The sequence below is a fragment of the Lynx canadensis genome, chromosome D2, assembly GCF_007474595.2.
Source record: "Lynx canadensis isolate LIC74 chromosome D2, mLynCan4.pri.v2, whole genome shotgun sequence".
NCBI lineage: Eukaryota > Metazoa > Chordata > Mammalia > Carnivora > Felidae > Lynx > Lynx canadensis.
Window position 1 is genome coordinate 40,001,846 of NC_044313.2, and position 16,285 is coordinate 40,018,130.

The window sequence follows — 16,285 nt, forward strand, 5'->3', positions numbered from 1 at the left end:
TGTATGTTTTATGTATTATATACTGTATTCTTAAAATAAAATAAGCTAGAGAAAAGAAAATGTTATTTAGAAAATCATAAGGAAGAGAAAAATACATTTGCAATACTTTAGGGTACTTATCAAAAAAATCTGCATGGAAGTGGACCATGCAATTCAAACCCACCTTGTCCAAGGGTCAGTTGTATGTGTCACTTTACTTTTCAGAAATATTAGCCCCAAATGTGTCATTTTTAGTGAGTTTTTTCTTAAATCTCTTAATATAAAGAATCAGAGTAATCATAGATAACCTAATCCAATCTTTGATTTCACACATAAGGAAACTAAGGTCTGCATAATTCTTTCATTTTATTTAGTCTATCTAGTAATGTTACAATTAACATTTATTTATTTATTTTGAGAGAGAGAATGCATGCTTGTGCACAAGTTGGGGAGGGACAGAGAGAGAGAGAAAGAGAGAGAGAAAATACCAGGCAGGCTCTGTGCTGTCAGTGCAGAGCCCAACACAGGGGCCTCTATCTGTTGACCTGAGCCAGGATCAAGCTACCCAGGTTCCCCCAATTATTTTGGGAGAAAAAAATCATTCGTGATCCTACCTTTCAAATAGTTGTTTTCATTTTTGTATGTCCTTCCACATGAATAGTTTCATCAAAATGTATTCAAAAGTTGCCTATAACTTTGTATTTTACCTATTCAACTATATATTGTAAATATTTTTTGCATTTTCTAATATCATCATAATAATTTGTTTAATGGCCATAAAACTGGTTGGATTGGTGTACTACTATTGAACTACTGTTTTTGAATAACTTGGTAGTCCCAAGTTTTTCTCATTACACGTAATGTAGTAATAAACCTCTTTGTTATTTAATCAAATAACAAAAGAAATTTACAAAAGATGAAAATTTTGCAAAATCATTATTACTTAATCTAAGGATAATTTTTTTTTTTTTAAATAGGCTCCATGCCCAACGTGGGGTTTGAACTCACAACCCTGAGATCAAGAGTCTCATGCTGTACTGACTGAGCCAGCCAGACACCCCTCTAAGGACAATTTTAAGTCTCTTGATTAATAATATTTTATTTTCTTCCACAAGATTCTTAAGGATCTTTTTATATTATGTTTGTTTTTAAGAGATCACAGTATTATAAGACCTCAAAAAATCAGCAGTGGTACCAACTGTGTATTAAGTTAGACTAGTGGTAGATTGTCTCCAAATAAGTGACTCTTTGGGAATAATAATTGTAAATTATTACTCTAGCTAACAGTATAATCTATTTCCATTATAATGAAAGACATAGTTTAATTTTATCTACTTGAGCCTGCTAAACTTGATGTTGAAGCCTGAGCTCTTACTTAAGAGTGTGTGTGCTCATGCATGTGTGTGCATGGATTTTTGTGACTATTCCCTTGAGTACCATCTATTTCCCAGGTCCAGTTCTGGGCCTGTAGGTTTTTACAACTGTTTTCTTGGTTTTATTTTTCACTTTCTTTGCTTCCATCCTATATCTCTGTATTTATCTCATCACTTTCTGGCTGGGCTCTAGTTTTTACCTCTAGGTACCAGTATTTTCTTCCTGCCTCTTGCTTTTCTCAAAGCTCCCCATTGTATCCTTCAGGATACTAGAATTACCTTTGTCTTCCTTCTCTTCTTCCCTTCCCATCAAAACTCATTCTGAGATGAGTGTTCTTTGGTATTCTCTACTTATTGTCCTAAGGTATGAATGCTTCCTCTTTTTCTCTTTAAAGTTGTTTATTAATAAAAAATAAATAGCTGTCATTAGTGATTATGGTCAGGATGTGACTATAGAGTTTGAGCTGGCTTTCTTTTTATTCTTACTGCTCTGATAAATTGCCTCAAGTTCTCTGGCGGTGAGTGTGGGGGGGAGGGATGTATTTGTTGCCAGCATGGAGCTCTTGAGAACTCCTAGTACCTTTCCCTCTGAAGTAAGAACTTGGCAACTCCACTCTTTTGAGGTCTCTATCCTTATCTGATCTTTATTTGTTACTGTAGGGGCTCATTACTGCTGTAAAAGGAAATGATTCCGTGATTAGTGACCCTGCTCTGGTCTCTAGCATTTGAGGGATATTTCCCCTTACTGCAGAAGGGAGAAGTATGGGTTGTTCCTCTAAAGGAGACTTAGAAGAGCTTGCTGCTTCTCTCTTATGTCTGACCTTGGAAATACTTGGTTTAAACAGAATAAAAGAATTTTGCATTTAATCACTATAAATATTCTTTTTTTAAGTTTTTAACGTTTATTTTTAAAAGTTTTTCTTAATGTTTATTTTTGAGAGAGAGAGAGAGAGAGAGAGAGTGTGTGTGTGTGTGTGTGTGTGTGTGTGTGTGTGAGCAGGGGTGGGGCAGAGAGAGAGGGAGACACAGAATCTTAAGCAGGCTCCAGGCTCTGAACTGTCAGTGCAGAGCCTGATGCTGGGCTCCAACTCACAAAAGGTGAGATCAGGACCTGAGCTGAAGTCAAACACTTAACCGACTGAGCCACCCAAGCGCCCTAATGTTTATTTTTGAGAGACAGAGACAGAGCATGAACAGGGGAGATGCAGAGAGAGAGGGAGACACAGAATCCAAAGCAGGCTCCAGACTCTGCGGTGTCAGCGTAGAGCCCTACACAGGGCTTGAACCCATGAACCACAAGATCATGACCTGAGCTAAAGTCGGACGCTCAACCAACTAGTTGAGCCACCCACGCACCTCAAATAGTTACTCTTTGTACCTAATTACTCTGAATTGTTTTATATCTTCTAATTTCTGATTAACTTTTTTAAAGTATTATTTGATTTGTTTTGCTTAAAACATGAAATGCCGGTTAATTTCAGTTTTATAGTTTGTTTTTGGTATGGCCATTTTTCAAGATAGTTGTGGAGTTTTGGGGTTTTTTTTTTTTTTAGCACAATTGGTTAGCACTTTACATTAGACTTTTCTTCTAATAATATAAATATTTCAAATTCTCTGTTGTTAGGCTCTGGTTTCACCAAGGTATGTTTGCTCATTAAAGAGGAGTCAGCCCAGATATGTAGAGATGGCAATAGGAAGAGACTAAAGCCATTCTGACAGTGTAAAAGAGAGGCGGCACTAACAGGAGGCTAAGAAATCATCATCTTCATGTAGGCCTGTTGAGGAGCATTTGAGAGGGAAGCAAGCGGCAAAGTTATGTGTATTCTGACAGAGTCTTTTCTCCCCCTTTGGCATAAAGGCAGAGACTCTGTGTCTTTTAAGAACCTGCAAAAAAACCCAAACAAACCTGAGCTCTTGATATTTTTGATCTGAAAGAGATTTTCAGAAACTCCATGCATCTGATTATACAGGTAATTTGTGAGTTCTAGTGTAAGCTCTGTACCACAGCATTGAATAATGGTCTGGTACCAACTTATAATTAATATCTGTCAGGATTTACAGCCTAGGAGGGGGTGGAAGGAATAGCCTTGTTAATCTATCCAGACAGTGTGTAAAATAAATTTTTATACCTTTGTGGAAACTTCAGAGAGCAGTTTACTATATTTCTATGTGTGGGTTTCATGGAAGCATCTTTCTTTATCCTTGGTTTTTCTCTAGGAACATTTGTCACAGATCATTCTTTTTATTTTATTTACTATTATACATAAGCTATATTTTAGGCTTTGTTTGCTACTTGAGAGAACCCAGGGGAGATTTGCTTTGCTATTACATTAAACCTCTTAATATAGTCTGATAGTTTCAGAAAACTGAGAAAGACCAACTAGGCTGGCAGCAAAGAAATGGAAATCTACAACTTTGGGGCTTAAACTGCAGTCTTCTCATGTACAAAATTAAATGTTCCTCTAAGTAAGACTTAGCCAGTGTCCTCAGGATAGATCATACTTTTCTCAAAGTGACTAGCGAATGTTAAAATATTCTAGCTTAAAGCAGAGCTGTGAAACCAGAGAATCTTGGAGCTAGAGGGGACCTTAAAGATTATTTTATAACCAGGTATAGGAATCCCATACACAGTTACTAGTCTTTAAGTCCCAGTAATTGAGAGAGCAAGTGTTAAGGAAGCACAGTGGTGATAACTCTTTACCTTAATGGAAAAAATGGTGTTCAGAAGCCTTCAAATAAAGCTATATGTTAAGTGTCTTTCCTCCCTTCAGTTCCTGGTAGTTTGTAATTGGGATCCCATCAGTTCTTGAAATACCTTTGATATTTTCATTTATATTTGTTTGAATCAGACAAAGAAACTGAGACTTGTCTGTATTGGTTTAAGGGCTTTGGCCCAGCATGAAAACAAATAAATACTAGAATTGATCATTTCTTACTCTCTTCTATAATCCCAGGATTTTCTTGTTTTCCCTCTAGTTTGGCCCCTAAAAAAAAAAAAAGAAAAGAAAAAGAAAAAATAGAACATAAGCTTGGTAACAGCCACTGATCTTAGTACATCAGTCAGAAATACTGTTAGTGTCTAGTCACTCACACACTGTAATGTTTCTTTCATCCTGCAGGCTTACTGTGGATTTCTCCGTCCTGGAGTTTCTTCAGAGAATCTTTCTGCAGTAGCCACAGGAAACTGGGGCTGTGGTGCCTTTGGCGGTGATGCTAGATTAAAAGGTAAGTAAATAAGTTGTTGTAAGAATGATAAGCATTTTGACTACAGAGAAAAAGTCCTTCAAACTTGGATTTCTAATGTTCTGTTTTATACAATAAGAGACCACAAAGATTGAAGAGAAAAACAGTATTTGACACCATCCTCTTTTTCCTTATTGTATTTAAAGGAATACTTATTTTTATTTGCTATTTCCCTGTAAAGATCTCTTTAGTCTACCAGACCAGTATTTAGTTGAATAGAGGGATGGAAGAGTCCAGAATGACTATGAAGTTTCAAACCAAAGTACCCGTTAAGCACTTTGCTTCACAGAAGTGATTTTGATAGAGCAATTTCGTTGACTCACTCATTCACCAAACTTGTGAGGCATCTGCTATGTTGTAGGCACTGTGGTAGACTCTGAGAATGCAAAGGTGAATAAAATGTAGTCCCTGCTTTGGAATTCACAATTTGGCATATGAGAGAGAAGCATAGAAAATGCAATATAGTAGTGAATGCTTTAGTAGAGGTGCACATATGTGGGAGTACAGCTTGGGAGAGCTGCATGAAGAACATAGATAAGGAGCCACTTGGGTACCCAAGAAGGATAAACATTTCTTACATTTTATTGTTTATGGTAGAAAAATCACAAAATCTGATCAAAGCTGCTGGCCATTTACCAAATTATGACATTTACTTTACTCTCAAAAGTATCAGTCGTAGAAAATCGTATTGTATCATTACTTAAGAAGGATACTGTTCTGTGTCAACCCAACTGGTCTGTCGTCAACTAGGTGTGCTGCAATACAATCCTGGCATGAACTACCTGGAGTTAGTGCAAATTCCACAGGTTAAGGGCAAAGTCCTCCATAAGACCACCTCTACTTCAGACTCTAGCTGCAAGTCTGGGGGCAGGGTGTCCCCAGGCCACCTACATCTCTGACCAACTGGCTACCAATCTAGGAGGTTCCCACAAGCTCCTTCAGATTTGATAATTTACTAGAATGACTCATAGAGCTCAGGCAGGTGCTACTACATTTTATTATAAAGGATACACATAGGGTGAGATCTGTGAGGGAATACAGAGCTTCCATGCCTTCTCGCTGTGGTGTCAGGGCACATCTCTCTCCTCATACATCAGTGTGTTCGCCAACGAGAAGCTCCACTGACCTTTGATGTCCAAAGTGTTTTTGCTTGTTTGTTTTTTAAGTAGGCTGCACACCTCAGCATGGGGCTTGAACTCATGACCCTGGCATCCCGATGTCCAAAGTTTTTATTGGGGCCTCATTATATAGGTATTGTTGATTAAATCATTGGCCCCATTATTGAACTCAGTTTCAACTCTCCTTCCATTTGCTGGAAGTCAGTGGCTGAAAATCCCAATCCTGTAGCTATGTAGGGGCTCACCCAGAGTCCTCCTTAGCATAACAAAGACATTCAGGAAATTCCGAGGTTTTTGAAATTCTTTGTTATACTACAGTTAATAAAGTAATAAAATAAAACAGAAAACAGCCAACTGGCCTTGATAGCCAAACTAGATATAGATAAAAATCTACCTCGCTGGGAATAAAATAGTTGAGTCTGTCATTATTTATGAGTATGTTATTTTTGTAAAAATGTCACATTTATTATTTTTTTAATCCAGAAAAATATTATGAAGTGTGTAAAAATCATCAGAGTTCATTGTTAACGTTTTTGGCGATCATCTTTTCAGATATTCCTATTAACAATCTGTGTAACCATTTGACATTAATAACATAACACCAGTCTATGCTCTGACCTCTTCTTTTTGAAAACCATACAAATGTAAATGTACTGTCAACATTTTTTTTTTTTTAATTTTTTTTTTCAATGTTTTTATTTATTTTTGGGACAGAGAGAGACAGAGCATGAACGGGGGAGGGTCAGAGAGAGAGGGAGACACAGAATCGGAAACAGGCTCCAGGCTCCGAGCCATCAGCCCCGAGCCTGACGCGGGGCTCGAACTCACGGACCGCGAGATCGTGACCTGGCTGAAGTCGGACGCTTAACCGACTGCGCCACCCAGGCGCCCCGACATTTTTAATAGCTATATAGTATTCTGTTGTATGTATTTCTACTTACCATAATTTATTTCACTGGTTCTCCCTTTATAGACAGTTGGTTTATTTTCTTAATCTTATAAGCAATACTGCAGTATATAATTACATATGTTATATATGATTATTTTCTTAGGATTAATTCCTAGAAGTGAGATTAATAACCCAAAGGCATATATACTTTATATTTTGATACTTGTTGCAAGTTATCCTTCTGAAAGTTTATATCAATTTCTGTTGTCTTCCCTGCATAAGAATCCTCACTAACAAGGGATTTTTGTCAATTTTTAAAATTTCTCTGAGGTTCAACAGTTTTTATATGTTTATTGGCCATTTTTATTTGCTTTGTGAATTGTTTTTTTCACTCTTCTGCCCATTTAGCTCTTTGGAAATAGTTTTGACTTTTCAATGGATAGTAATAACTCTTTGTATATTAGGAAATAATGGGGCATCTGGCTGGTTCAGTCAGAAGAGCATGGGACTCTTGATCCTTGGGGTCATGAGTTCGAGCCCCATGTTGGGTGTAGAGATTACTTAAAAATAAAATTAAAAAAAAAAAAAGAAATATCATTAATTGTTATATTATGTTGCAGGTATTTTTTCATTTATTTCAGCCTGTTGGGTTGTTGTCACGTGGACTTAATTTTTATGTGTTTACATATTTGTGGCATGCTTAGAGAAATCTTTTCCTTCATTCTAAAGGCTTTCACCCACATTTTTTTCATAATCAGAAACAAAACCTGCATGTTATTATTTTCAGTGTTTTGAAAATCTATAGAAGAAAGAATTTTTAGGTTTTATGAAATTATTTATCATCCTCAATTTGAGGAAACCTGTTTTTCATTCTGGGCTTATTGATCTTATGGCAGACGATTTTGCTGTTTTTCTGTGAAGTAAAATGAATGAGTAGATTCGTATCATCAATCCAAAAAACCAGGTCTGCCATAAGCTTTGGTCATTTGTGATGGACAATTTGAGAAGCTTTATAAATGTCTTCCTTTCCTTTCTTTTCTTTGTGGCATAAAAATATTTTTCTCCGATTACAGTTTTGTTTCCCCTTGGTGAGTACCAAGCATAGTATTCAAAGAGTTTCATTATATAGTTCATTTTCCCCATTATTGAGATTTAAACTTAACAGTGACCTTTTGACAATTCCCTCTCCTTCATTCACTTGAATAATCATAAAAATTAGAAGTAGTTATTTATCCTTTAGTGGGGAATTATTTACTGAAACTGATTTTGAAAAGAAAGATACTGTGATACATCTATGTAACGAAATATTATGTAGACATTAGAACTATTGCAGAAATACAACTGCCGACATGGAAGTATGTTTTTAGAATACTGCCGAATGGGGGAAATACATAGTATATGTATTGTAAACAATTCTGAAAATCAAATGATAAATATAAAATATCACAAATTTGAGATTCTCTGTGTTCATCTGTTTATGTGCAAAGATTAGCTATGGTTGTCTCTAGGTGAGTGATACAGATTTTTTTTTAATTTGTACCTTTCTGTTTTAAGCTTATATTGTTTCTGTAACAAAAAGTCTTAGTAAAAAATTTTCTGACGACATGGATAGACCTTGAAGGCATTTTTATGTTAAGTGAAATAAGTGAGAGAGAAAAAGGCAAATAGTGTATATCTCACTTTTATGTGGAATATTAAAAACAAAAACAAAACACCTAGCTCATAGATACAGAGAACAGATTGGTGGTTTCCAGAGGTGGGGTATGGGGGTGGGTGAAATGGGTGAAAGGGATTAGAATGTACAAACATCCAGTTATAAAATGAATAAATCATGGGCATATAATGTATAACATTGTGACTATAATTAGTAATAACTGTATTGCATATTGGAAAATTGCTTAAAGAGTAGATGTTGAAAGTTCTCATCACAAGTAAAAATAATCTTGTAACTGTGTGGTGATGGGTGTTAACTATACTTATTGTGATAATCATTTCTTAATATGTACAAATACCAAATCATCATAGTGTATATTTGAAAAACATAATTTTATATGGCAGTTATATCTCAGTTAAGAAAAACAGCCATCAAGACATTATAAACTTCTCTTTTATAAGCTCACTTTGTCATCAGTCACATAGTAGACATGGGCAAAGCGGGCATTTAAATCCTAGATGAATCTCCAAAAGAAGAGAGGACCAATAAAGAGATGTTTGCTAATGACCTGGTATTAGGGAGGTAGAGCAGGTGCATAGAAAGGAATCAAGAAGCTATGGTCTACTTGAGAGTATTGAGAGATGATACAAGGTTGGAAAAGTTGGAAAGCTAAAACCCTTTGAGAGCAGATAAAGACACAGCCAATATTAACTTTTTCTTGACTGGCCATCTTTATCTGTCCCTAGGTCTTACCAAACCTTTCAGGAAGACTCTTTGAACCATCAGATGCTTATCCCTACCTTAATAGAGAAAGAAGGAAGGAAGGATAGTTTTTATTTTATTTTATTTTTTTTTTTTAATTTTTTTTTTCAACGTTTTATTTATTTTTGGGACAGAGAGAGACAGAGCATGAACGGGGGAGGGGCAGAGAGAGAGGGAGACACAGAATCGGAAACAGGCTCCAGGCTCTGAGCCATCAGCCCAGAGCCCGACGCGGGGCTCGAACTCACGGACCGCGAGATCGTGACCTGGCTGAAGTCGGACACTTAACCGACTGCGCCACCCAGGCGCCCCCTTTTTTTTTTTTTTTTTTTTTAATTTTTTTTGGGAAGGATAGTTTTTTTTTTTAAATTTTTTTTTTTTCAACGTTTATTTATTTTTGGGACAGAGAGAGACAGAGCATGAACGGGGGAGGGGCAGAGAGAGAGGGAGACACAGAATCGGAAACAGGCTCCAAGCTCTGAGCCATCAGCCCAGAGCCTGACGCGGGGCTCGAACTCACGGGCCGCGAGATCGTGACCTGGCTGAAGTCGGACGTTTAACCGACTGCGCCACCCAGGCGCCCCTGGAAGGATAGTTTTTAAAAAAACCATGGAGAGCAAACATGGGCATATGCAGATCCTTAAACTTCTATTTCTTTTATTAGCAATAAGACTAAATATTTGTTAATATGCTTTCTGCCTAACTATACAGGAGGATTGCAATTTACAACAATTTGATTTTGAACTGTTTTCATTATACATTCTGCTGACAACTGTTAAGATAATATTTTTCGTATATTCATTCATTCAACAGACATTTACTAACAACTTTCTGCCCCAAAGCAGCCCATGTCCCTAGAACTAGAGGGTAGAAAAGAAGGGACATGGGGAAGAGGGAGGGGTTTGGTGCCTGTCGCCCACCAGCAGCCATTCATCTCCTGTGTGCCTGTGCTACCATGTGGGCTCTCTCTGTCCTCCTCCTGGCCCTTCATCTTTCTGAGCACCCTGTGGAAGCCTATGAAAAAGAGCTTTTGAGTGAGTGTGAACTCTCTATTTCTCGGGCTCCTGATTATTCCAAAGTAACCCCCCAGTCTACACTTGGCTTTTAAATTTTATGTTAAAGTTTTAGCTGTTTTATTCTTACCCATTTGTATGGTGCTTACCTCTGTCTCCTGTGCTCTTTCAAGGATCATAGTTTGTATCTTCTTGGAGGGGGTTGTCATACTTTGATTGCCTTGCAACAACACAGCTCTCTAGTAGACTCAGGAAGAGTGTAAGATTCTGTAGGTTACTTGGCATTTTTTCATTGGTAGAAGTAGCTTCTTTTTGTGGCTTTATTCATCCCATCTCAGTTAGAGACTGAAGTGGGCTTCTGCTCTAAGGGTACCACCAGATATCCATGAGATTTTTAGGAGATAATTTAAAACCATTTTGAAATGGTTGGTTTAAAAATAAGATGGTTTCTTTACCTCTTTTTTTAAAAAAAATTTATTTTTGAGAGAGAGAGAGAGACGGAGCATGAGTTGGGGGAGGGGCAGAGAGAGAGGGAGACACAGAATCCAAAGCAGGCTCCCGGCCCCTAGCTGTCATCACAGAGCCTGACGTGGGGCTCGAACCCATGAACTGTGAGATCATAACCTGAGCTGAAGTTGGATGCTTAACTAACTGAGCCACCCAAGGCTCCCCTCTTTTACCTATTATTAAAAAAAAAAATTTTTTTTGGAGCTACTCTTGGTGGCATAACAGTTGTTGTAGATGCTATATTGGTACATGAAAAGATGTCTCTGAATGATGTAGAACTTATTCTATGTCTATGAGATTCTATACTTATTAGCTCAGACCCTGTATCCCTCTAATTTTGTCTGCTTGCTTTGTGAAGGTATTGAGTGGTACTCTAAAGTTCTATTATATTTTTGTCAATTCCTCCTTCCATTTCCTTCAATGTTTATTTTTTATATCTCTCCATACTGTGTTACCTGACTTGAGAAAATTATGCCTTTGCTAGTTTACTGTAATTAAAGGTATCTTGATGTTGTACTCCTGTGTATTTTCTTTTCTATACCCATTCCCTGCCTTAGCTACCTAAAAGTGATTTGCAAATAAAATATGCTCAAGGAATTTCTCTTTAACAAATTTATTCAACAACCCTGTTTGCCTTTCTTTAATCTAGGGTTTTGCACATTCTTCTGAAATTGCCTATTAGCATCTGCCTAATTCCCTGTATTCCTTTAAGACTGCACTCTAGGGGTGCTTGAGTGGCTCAGTCGGTTAAGTGTCCAACTTCGGCTCAGGTCATGATCTCGAGGTTCGTGGGTTCAAACCCTGCATCAGGGTCTGGGCTGACAGCTTGGAGCCTGGAGCCTGCTTCAGATTCTGTGTCTCCCTCTCTCTGCCCCTCCCCTGGTAGCGCTGTCTCTCTCCATCTCACAAAAATGAATAAATATTTAAAATGAAAAAAAAAAAAAAAGACTGGGGCACCTGGGTAGCTCAGTTGGGTGAGCGTCTGACTTCGGCTCAGGTCATGATCTCACAGCTTGTGGGTTTGAGCCCCGTGTGCTGACAGCTCAGAGCCTGGAGCCTGCTTCAGATTCTCTGTCTCCCTCTCTCTCTGCCCTACTCGCATTCTGTCTCTGTCTCTCTCAAAAATAAATAAACATTAAAAAAAAAAAAAAAAGACAGCACTCTAGTGTTAACTATTCCACAAAGATCCTCCTTCCTGTCCTACCTATACCCAACTGCCAACACTGCAACCAAGTTCTGTATTAGGATTCTTTAGTTTTAAGATATGCTAATCTACCTAATCACTTAAGCCTGAATGGCCACTGTCTACTGATATGGCAGAGAAAGACTGGGTAGATTTGGCCTCAGGGATTACTGGATCCTAGGATCAGACACTTCCTCTTGTGTGTTGGTTTCTCCAATGCCTGCTTCTCTGAAGATGATAGCTTCATTCTCTTCTGTTTCCATTGGTTATCTCTCCATGGCAGGAGCTGGAGACCAAACAGTTCCAGGTTTACAGTACTGCAACTGAGTGACCCTAGTGGAAAGGAGAACTCCTCCATTTAAAAATTGGGCCAACTTAGATCACTTTCCTATCTCTTGAACCAAATCCTTGTAGTCAGCAAGTCAGTAAACACTGGACACATGCCCAGTGAGATTCAGAAGTTTTTCAGTTGATTTTTTTTTTTTTTAAGTTTATTTATTATTGAGAGAGAGAGAGAACACAAGCCGGGGAGAGGCAGAGAGAGAGAGGAAGACACAGAATCCAAAGCAGGCTCCAGGCTCCGAGCTATCAGCACAGAGCCTGATGCAGGGCTCAAACCCATAAGCCGTGAGATCATTACCTGAGCCGAAGTCAGACGCCTAACCGACTAAGCCACCCAGGTGCCCCTCAGTTGATTTTTATTGCATATTTATATTAAATGAAAATTTCTCTGAAATTATAGAAACTTTTTGTAAATTTATTTTCCTTCATACCTTATATCCCATTGACACCAAACTTAAATAATGTGTTTACTGGTTGTTTTGCTATTTTGGAATCAAGATAGCTAAACTCTAGAAAAATCATTGATCTAGAAAAGATAGGAACCTGGACAGTTCTGAGAAATCATTTTCTACCATGCTATCATTGACCCAGCCTATCCCTCTGGTTTGGGTTTGTGGGAGGTCTGTTTATAGAACTGGGGAAGAGGTGACTATCAATAAAAAATGGAAGGTTAGAATAGAAATATGGGCCAGTTCAGTTCAGTTTTTCTTACCACAGGCTTCTTATCACCTTGCTTCCTTCTGTCAGAACACACCACACTCCATTTCTTTCTCAGCCTTTTGCTCTTACACACTTGAATAAGAATATTCCTTTCTTAACACTTCTACATTGTCCTCTTCTGTGGGCCCAGTGTCTAGAATGGGGTCTTGTACATGATAATGCATTCAAGGTGTCTAGAGTGAGTGGAATGGTTGTCATCAGCACCTCAGAGATGCCACTTAGTTAGTGGATCTGGGAAATGGCTTTGGGAAATTTTAACTGTCTGGGAGATACTGATGATCAGCCATGTTTAAGAAAGACTACATTCTCTCCTTTAGTTTGCATGGTTACCCTTCAATTTGTAGCCACATTTTTAAGATAAGGAAACCAAGGTTCAAAAAGAGGCTAGTAAAAAAGCCCAAAGAGAGACCTAGTAGGAGTCAGAATCAAAATTCACATTTGGCCTTTCGCAAAAACCAGTATGTTGTTGTTGTTGTATCGTTGTTGTTGTTAGTTGAGAATGTCTACAAACATTCTATGTTCCAGAAATTGTTATACTAAGTGCTTTCCTTACATATATTAGCTCATAACAATGTATTAGGTAAGCTTTATTTTTATCTTTATAGGTGAAATAGTCAAGGCAGAGAGAGGTAAGTAGCCCAATGTCACAAGGATAGCATGCAGCAATGTTAGGATACAAACCAGGGTTGATGCCCTAGAGCCCAGTGTCTGCACTCTTGCTGTTTAATCTTCATTGGCCACAAATTCTGAATCTGGATCTGGATTTGGGATTTGCCATTCTAGAGATGGTTGAATTCTTGAAGAGAGAGTGCATTTTTTTTTTAATTTTTTTTTTAACGTTTTTATTTATTTTTGAGACAGAGAGAGACAGAGCATGAACAGGGGAGGGGCAGAAAGAGAGGGAGACACAGAATCGGAAGCAGGCTCCAGGCTCTGAGCCATCAGCCCAGAGCCCGATGCGGGGCTCGAACTCATGGACCGCAAGATCGTGACCTGAGCTGAAGTCGGACGCTTAACCGACTGAGCCACCCAGGCACCCCGAGAGAGTGCATTTAAAGCAGGTGGAAGGATCAACGATAGGGCCTTTAGTAATATTCAGGTTGGGGGGGGGAGGTGGAAGTTGCCGGTGATGTTGATTAAAAACAGTAGCCAGAGAACAAGACCCCAACTACAGAATAAGAGTTGGCTGAGAAGAGTGAGCAAAAAGCCGTGAGCTTTCAGTGTAACTGGGTGTGAGAGCACAAAAAACACCTTGGGTTTCATTAGAAAAGCATCAGCAACACTTTCAAATCTATACTATTTGGTTTATTTGCCAGCATGCATTTAAATAATGTAAACAACATGAGGAAATTCTTCGGACTGGCACATGGTATGTTGCTTGGAGTAGAGCAGAATGACTTGGCATGACAGGTTTGCAGAGTAGTGGTTGAGGGAGTGCGTCTGAGTCAAGACTGCCAGGGTTCAACCCTCAGATCCACTGCTTTTTGGTCTGTGACCCTAGACAAACTGCTTAAACCTTTTGATACCTATATTGCCTTATTTTCAAAATGGACGTAATACTTACATTTACCTTACTCAGTTTTTGTAAGGATTAACTGAGTTAATTCTTGTAAGTCTTGAGTTTGTGCTTTTTAAAGCTTCTAGAACCATTCAGCATGTTTAAGAACTTGGTGGTAGCAGTCGTTACTAATATTACATGCTGATGGCCTCAAACCACACCTGTGGTATGCATATCCATCATTTTACTCATTTTTGGTTTGGTTCATTTGTTGCAAGAGGACCTTATGAATTGCTTTTTGATGTCATTTATATTTATTTGAATTTTCTTCATAGCTTAACATTGATGCCAAAAAGAAAATTAAAACCCAGCTCCCTGCAGGTTAATTTAAGTGATTATTTTGGCACCTAGTTGTGCTTGAGGTTAGAATTTGATGCTTTTATATCATACTTGGAATCAGTCCACATACCCTATTAGATTTGTGATTTATTCTCATCTAACTTGTGATGCAAGAGAATTCACCTAAATCATGAGACTTAATTATTTAGATTTGCAAAGTTCTTGAGGATGTTGTACATAATAAGGTCTGAAAACAGTTCTGTTTAAAATTATCTTTTGTTAGTGATTACTGATATATAGAGTCAAGATTATATTTCTGAAAATTTCACTTGTGTATTTATAGTCTAATATCCAGTGCAAGGAGAAAAATTATAGCAGGGATTATGGAATTCTACACTCTGAAAGAGTCTTTAGGGATCGTCTGATCTAATTCCTTCATAGCATAGCTGGGAAAAATGCAGGCAAGGGAGATAAGTGAGTTGACCAAAGTCATAGATCCTAGATAGCTAGCAGATGGGTAAGGACTGAACTCAGGTCTCCAGTCTGTAGTCCCAAACTGTCTGGCACATGCTCAGATTGCAGTATGTACCCAAATAGAAATGGATGTGAAACCAAAAATGTGGTGAGAATTGGTTTCTCTTATTAAGATCTGGCCTTTTTTTTTTTTTTAATTTTTTTTAATGTTTATTTATTTTTGAGAGAGACAGAGACAGAATGTGAGTAGGTTAGGGGCAGAGAGAGAGGGAGGCACAGAATCTGAAGCAGGCTCCATGCTCTGAGCTGACAGCATAGAGCCCGACACAGGGCTCAAACTCACGAGCTGTGAGATCATGACCTGAGCCGAAGTCGGACGCTCAACTGACTGAGCCACCCAGGCGCCCCATGATCTGGCCTTTTTTTTTGTAGCTCTGTCAAGCTTAGCTCCAGCATTTTTAAAATAAATTCTATAGGGAGATAAATTGTGAAAGTTTTTTTATTCATATTTCATTTTCTTAAGGGTCAAATGACCAGTGATCTAGTATTTCTGTATATAAGGAGAAAATAAGACTAGAAGTGTTTTTCTTTGGATCTCTCTCTCTTTTTTTAAATAGGAAATACTTAAAGCCAAATTTTCATTCAAACTAGAAGGTAAGACATGGTACTTCATGGTAGAGGAAAATGACAATTCATTTTTCCATTTTTATATGTAGTTTAGGTTAATTAGGAACCTTTTAAAATTGAGTGTACCGAAGCTTTAACATATGCATAAATTGGTTGAGTAGTTTTAATTAAAACTTATCTCTATTTGAGATTAATTACTTTCAATACTCCAAGATTAATGAGGCCTAGTAATGGTACCTCACGTTGTGGATACTCAATAAATATTAGTTTCGAAATTAGGAAATACTTTGGTGTTTTAGAATCTCACGTGTATTATAAAGTCTTAGATTCTTTCCCAAATTTGGGAATACTCAACTATGTCAAGTTTACTAGTTCAACTTAAATATATTTTTCCTTCTTACATAATTCTTAAAACTTTTTATTTGAACATAGTTTCATATTTACAAAGTTACGAAAGGAAAAATAAATACCCCTGTGTGTGTGTGTGTGTGTGTGTGTGTGTGTGTGTGTACATATATGGACGTTTATATATATGAACACATGCATAATTTTTCTTAACCATTT

At 37.7% G+C, this 16,285-nt stretch overlaps 1 protein-coding gene across 6 annotated transcripts in view; it reads left to right on the forward strand.

The window, feature by feature from the left end:
* PARG (poly(ADP-ribose) glycohydrolase) overlaps positions 1-16,285 on the forward strand; it is a 132,227-nt gene that overhangs the window by 107,272 nt on the left and 8,670 nt on the right. For all 6 annotated transcript variants that reach the window (XM_030335500.1, XM_030335497.1, XM_030335498.1 and 3 more), the window contains one exon: positions 4,472-4,577. In XM_030335500.1, coding sequence (XP_030191360.1) covers positions 4,472-4,577 — 106 coding nt within the window. The remainder of the gene's footprint in view (positions 1-4,471; positions 4,578-16,285) is intronic.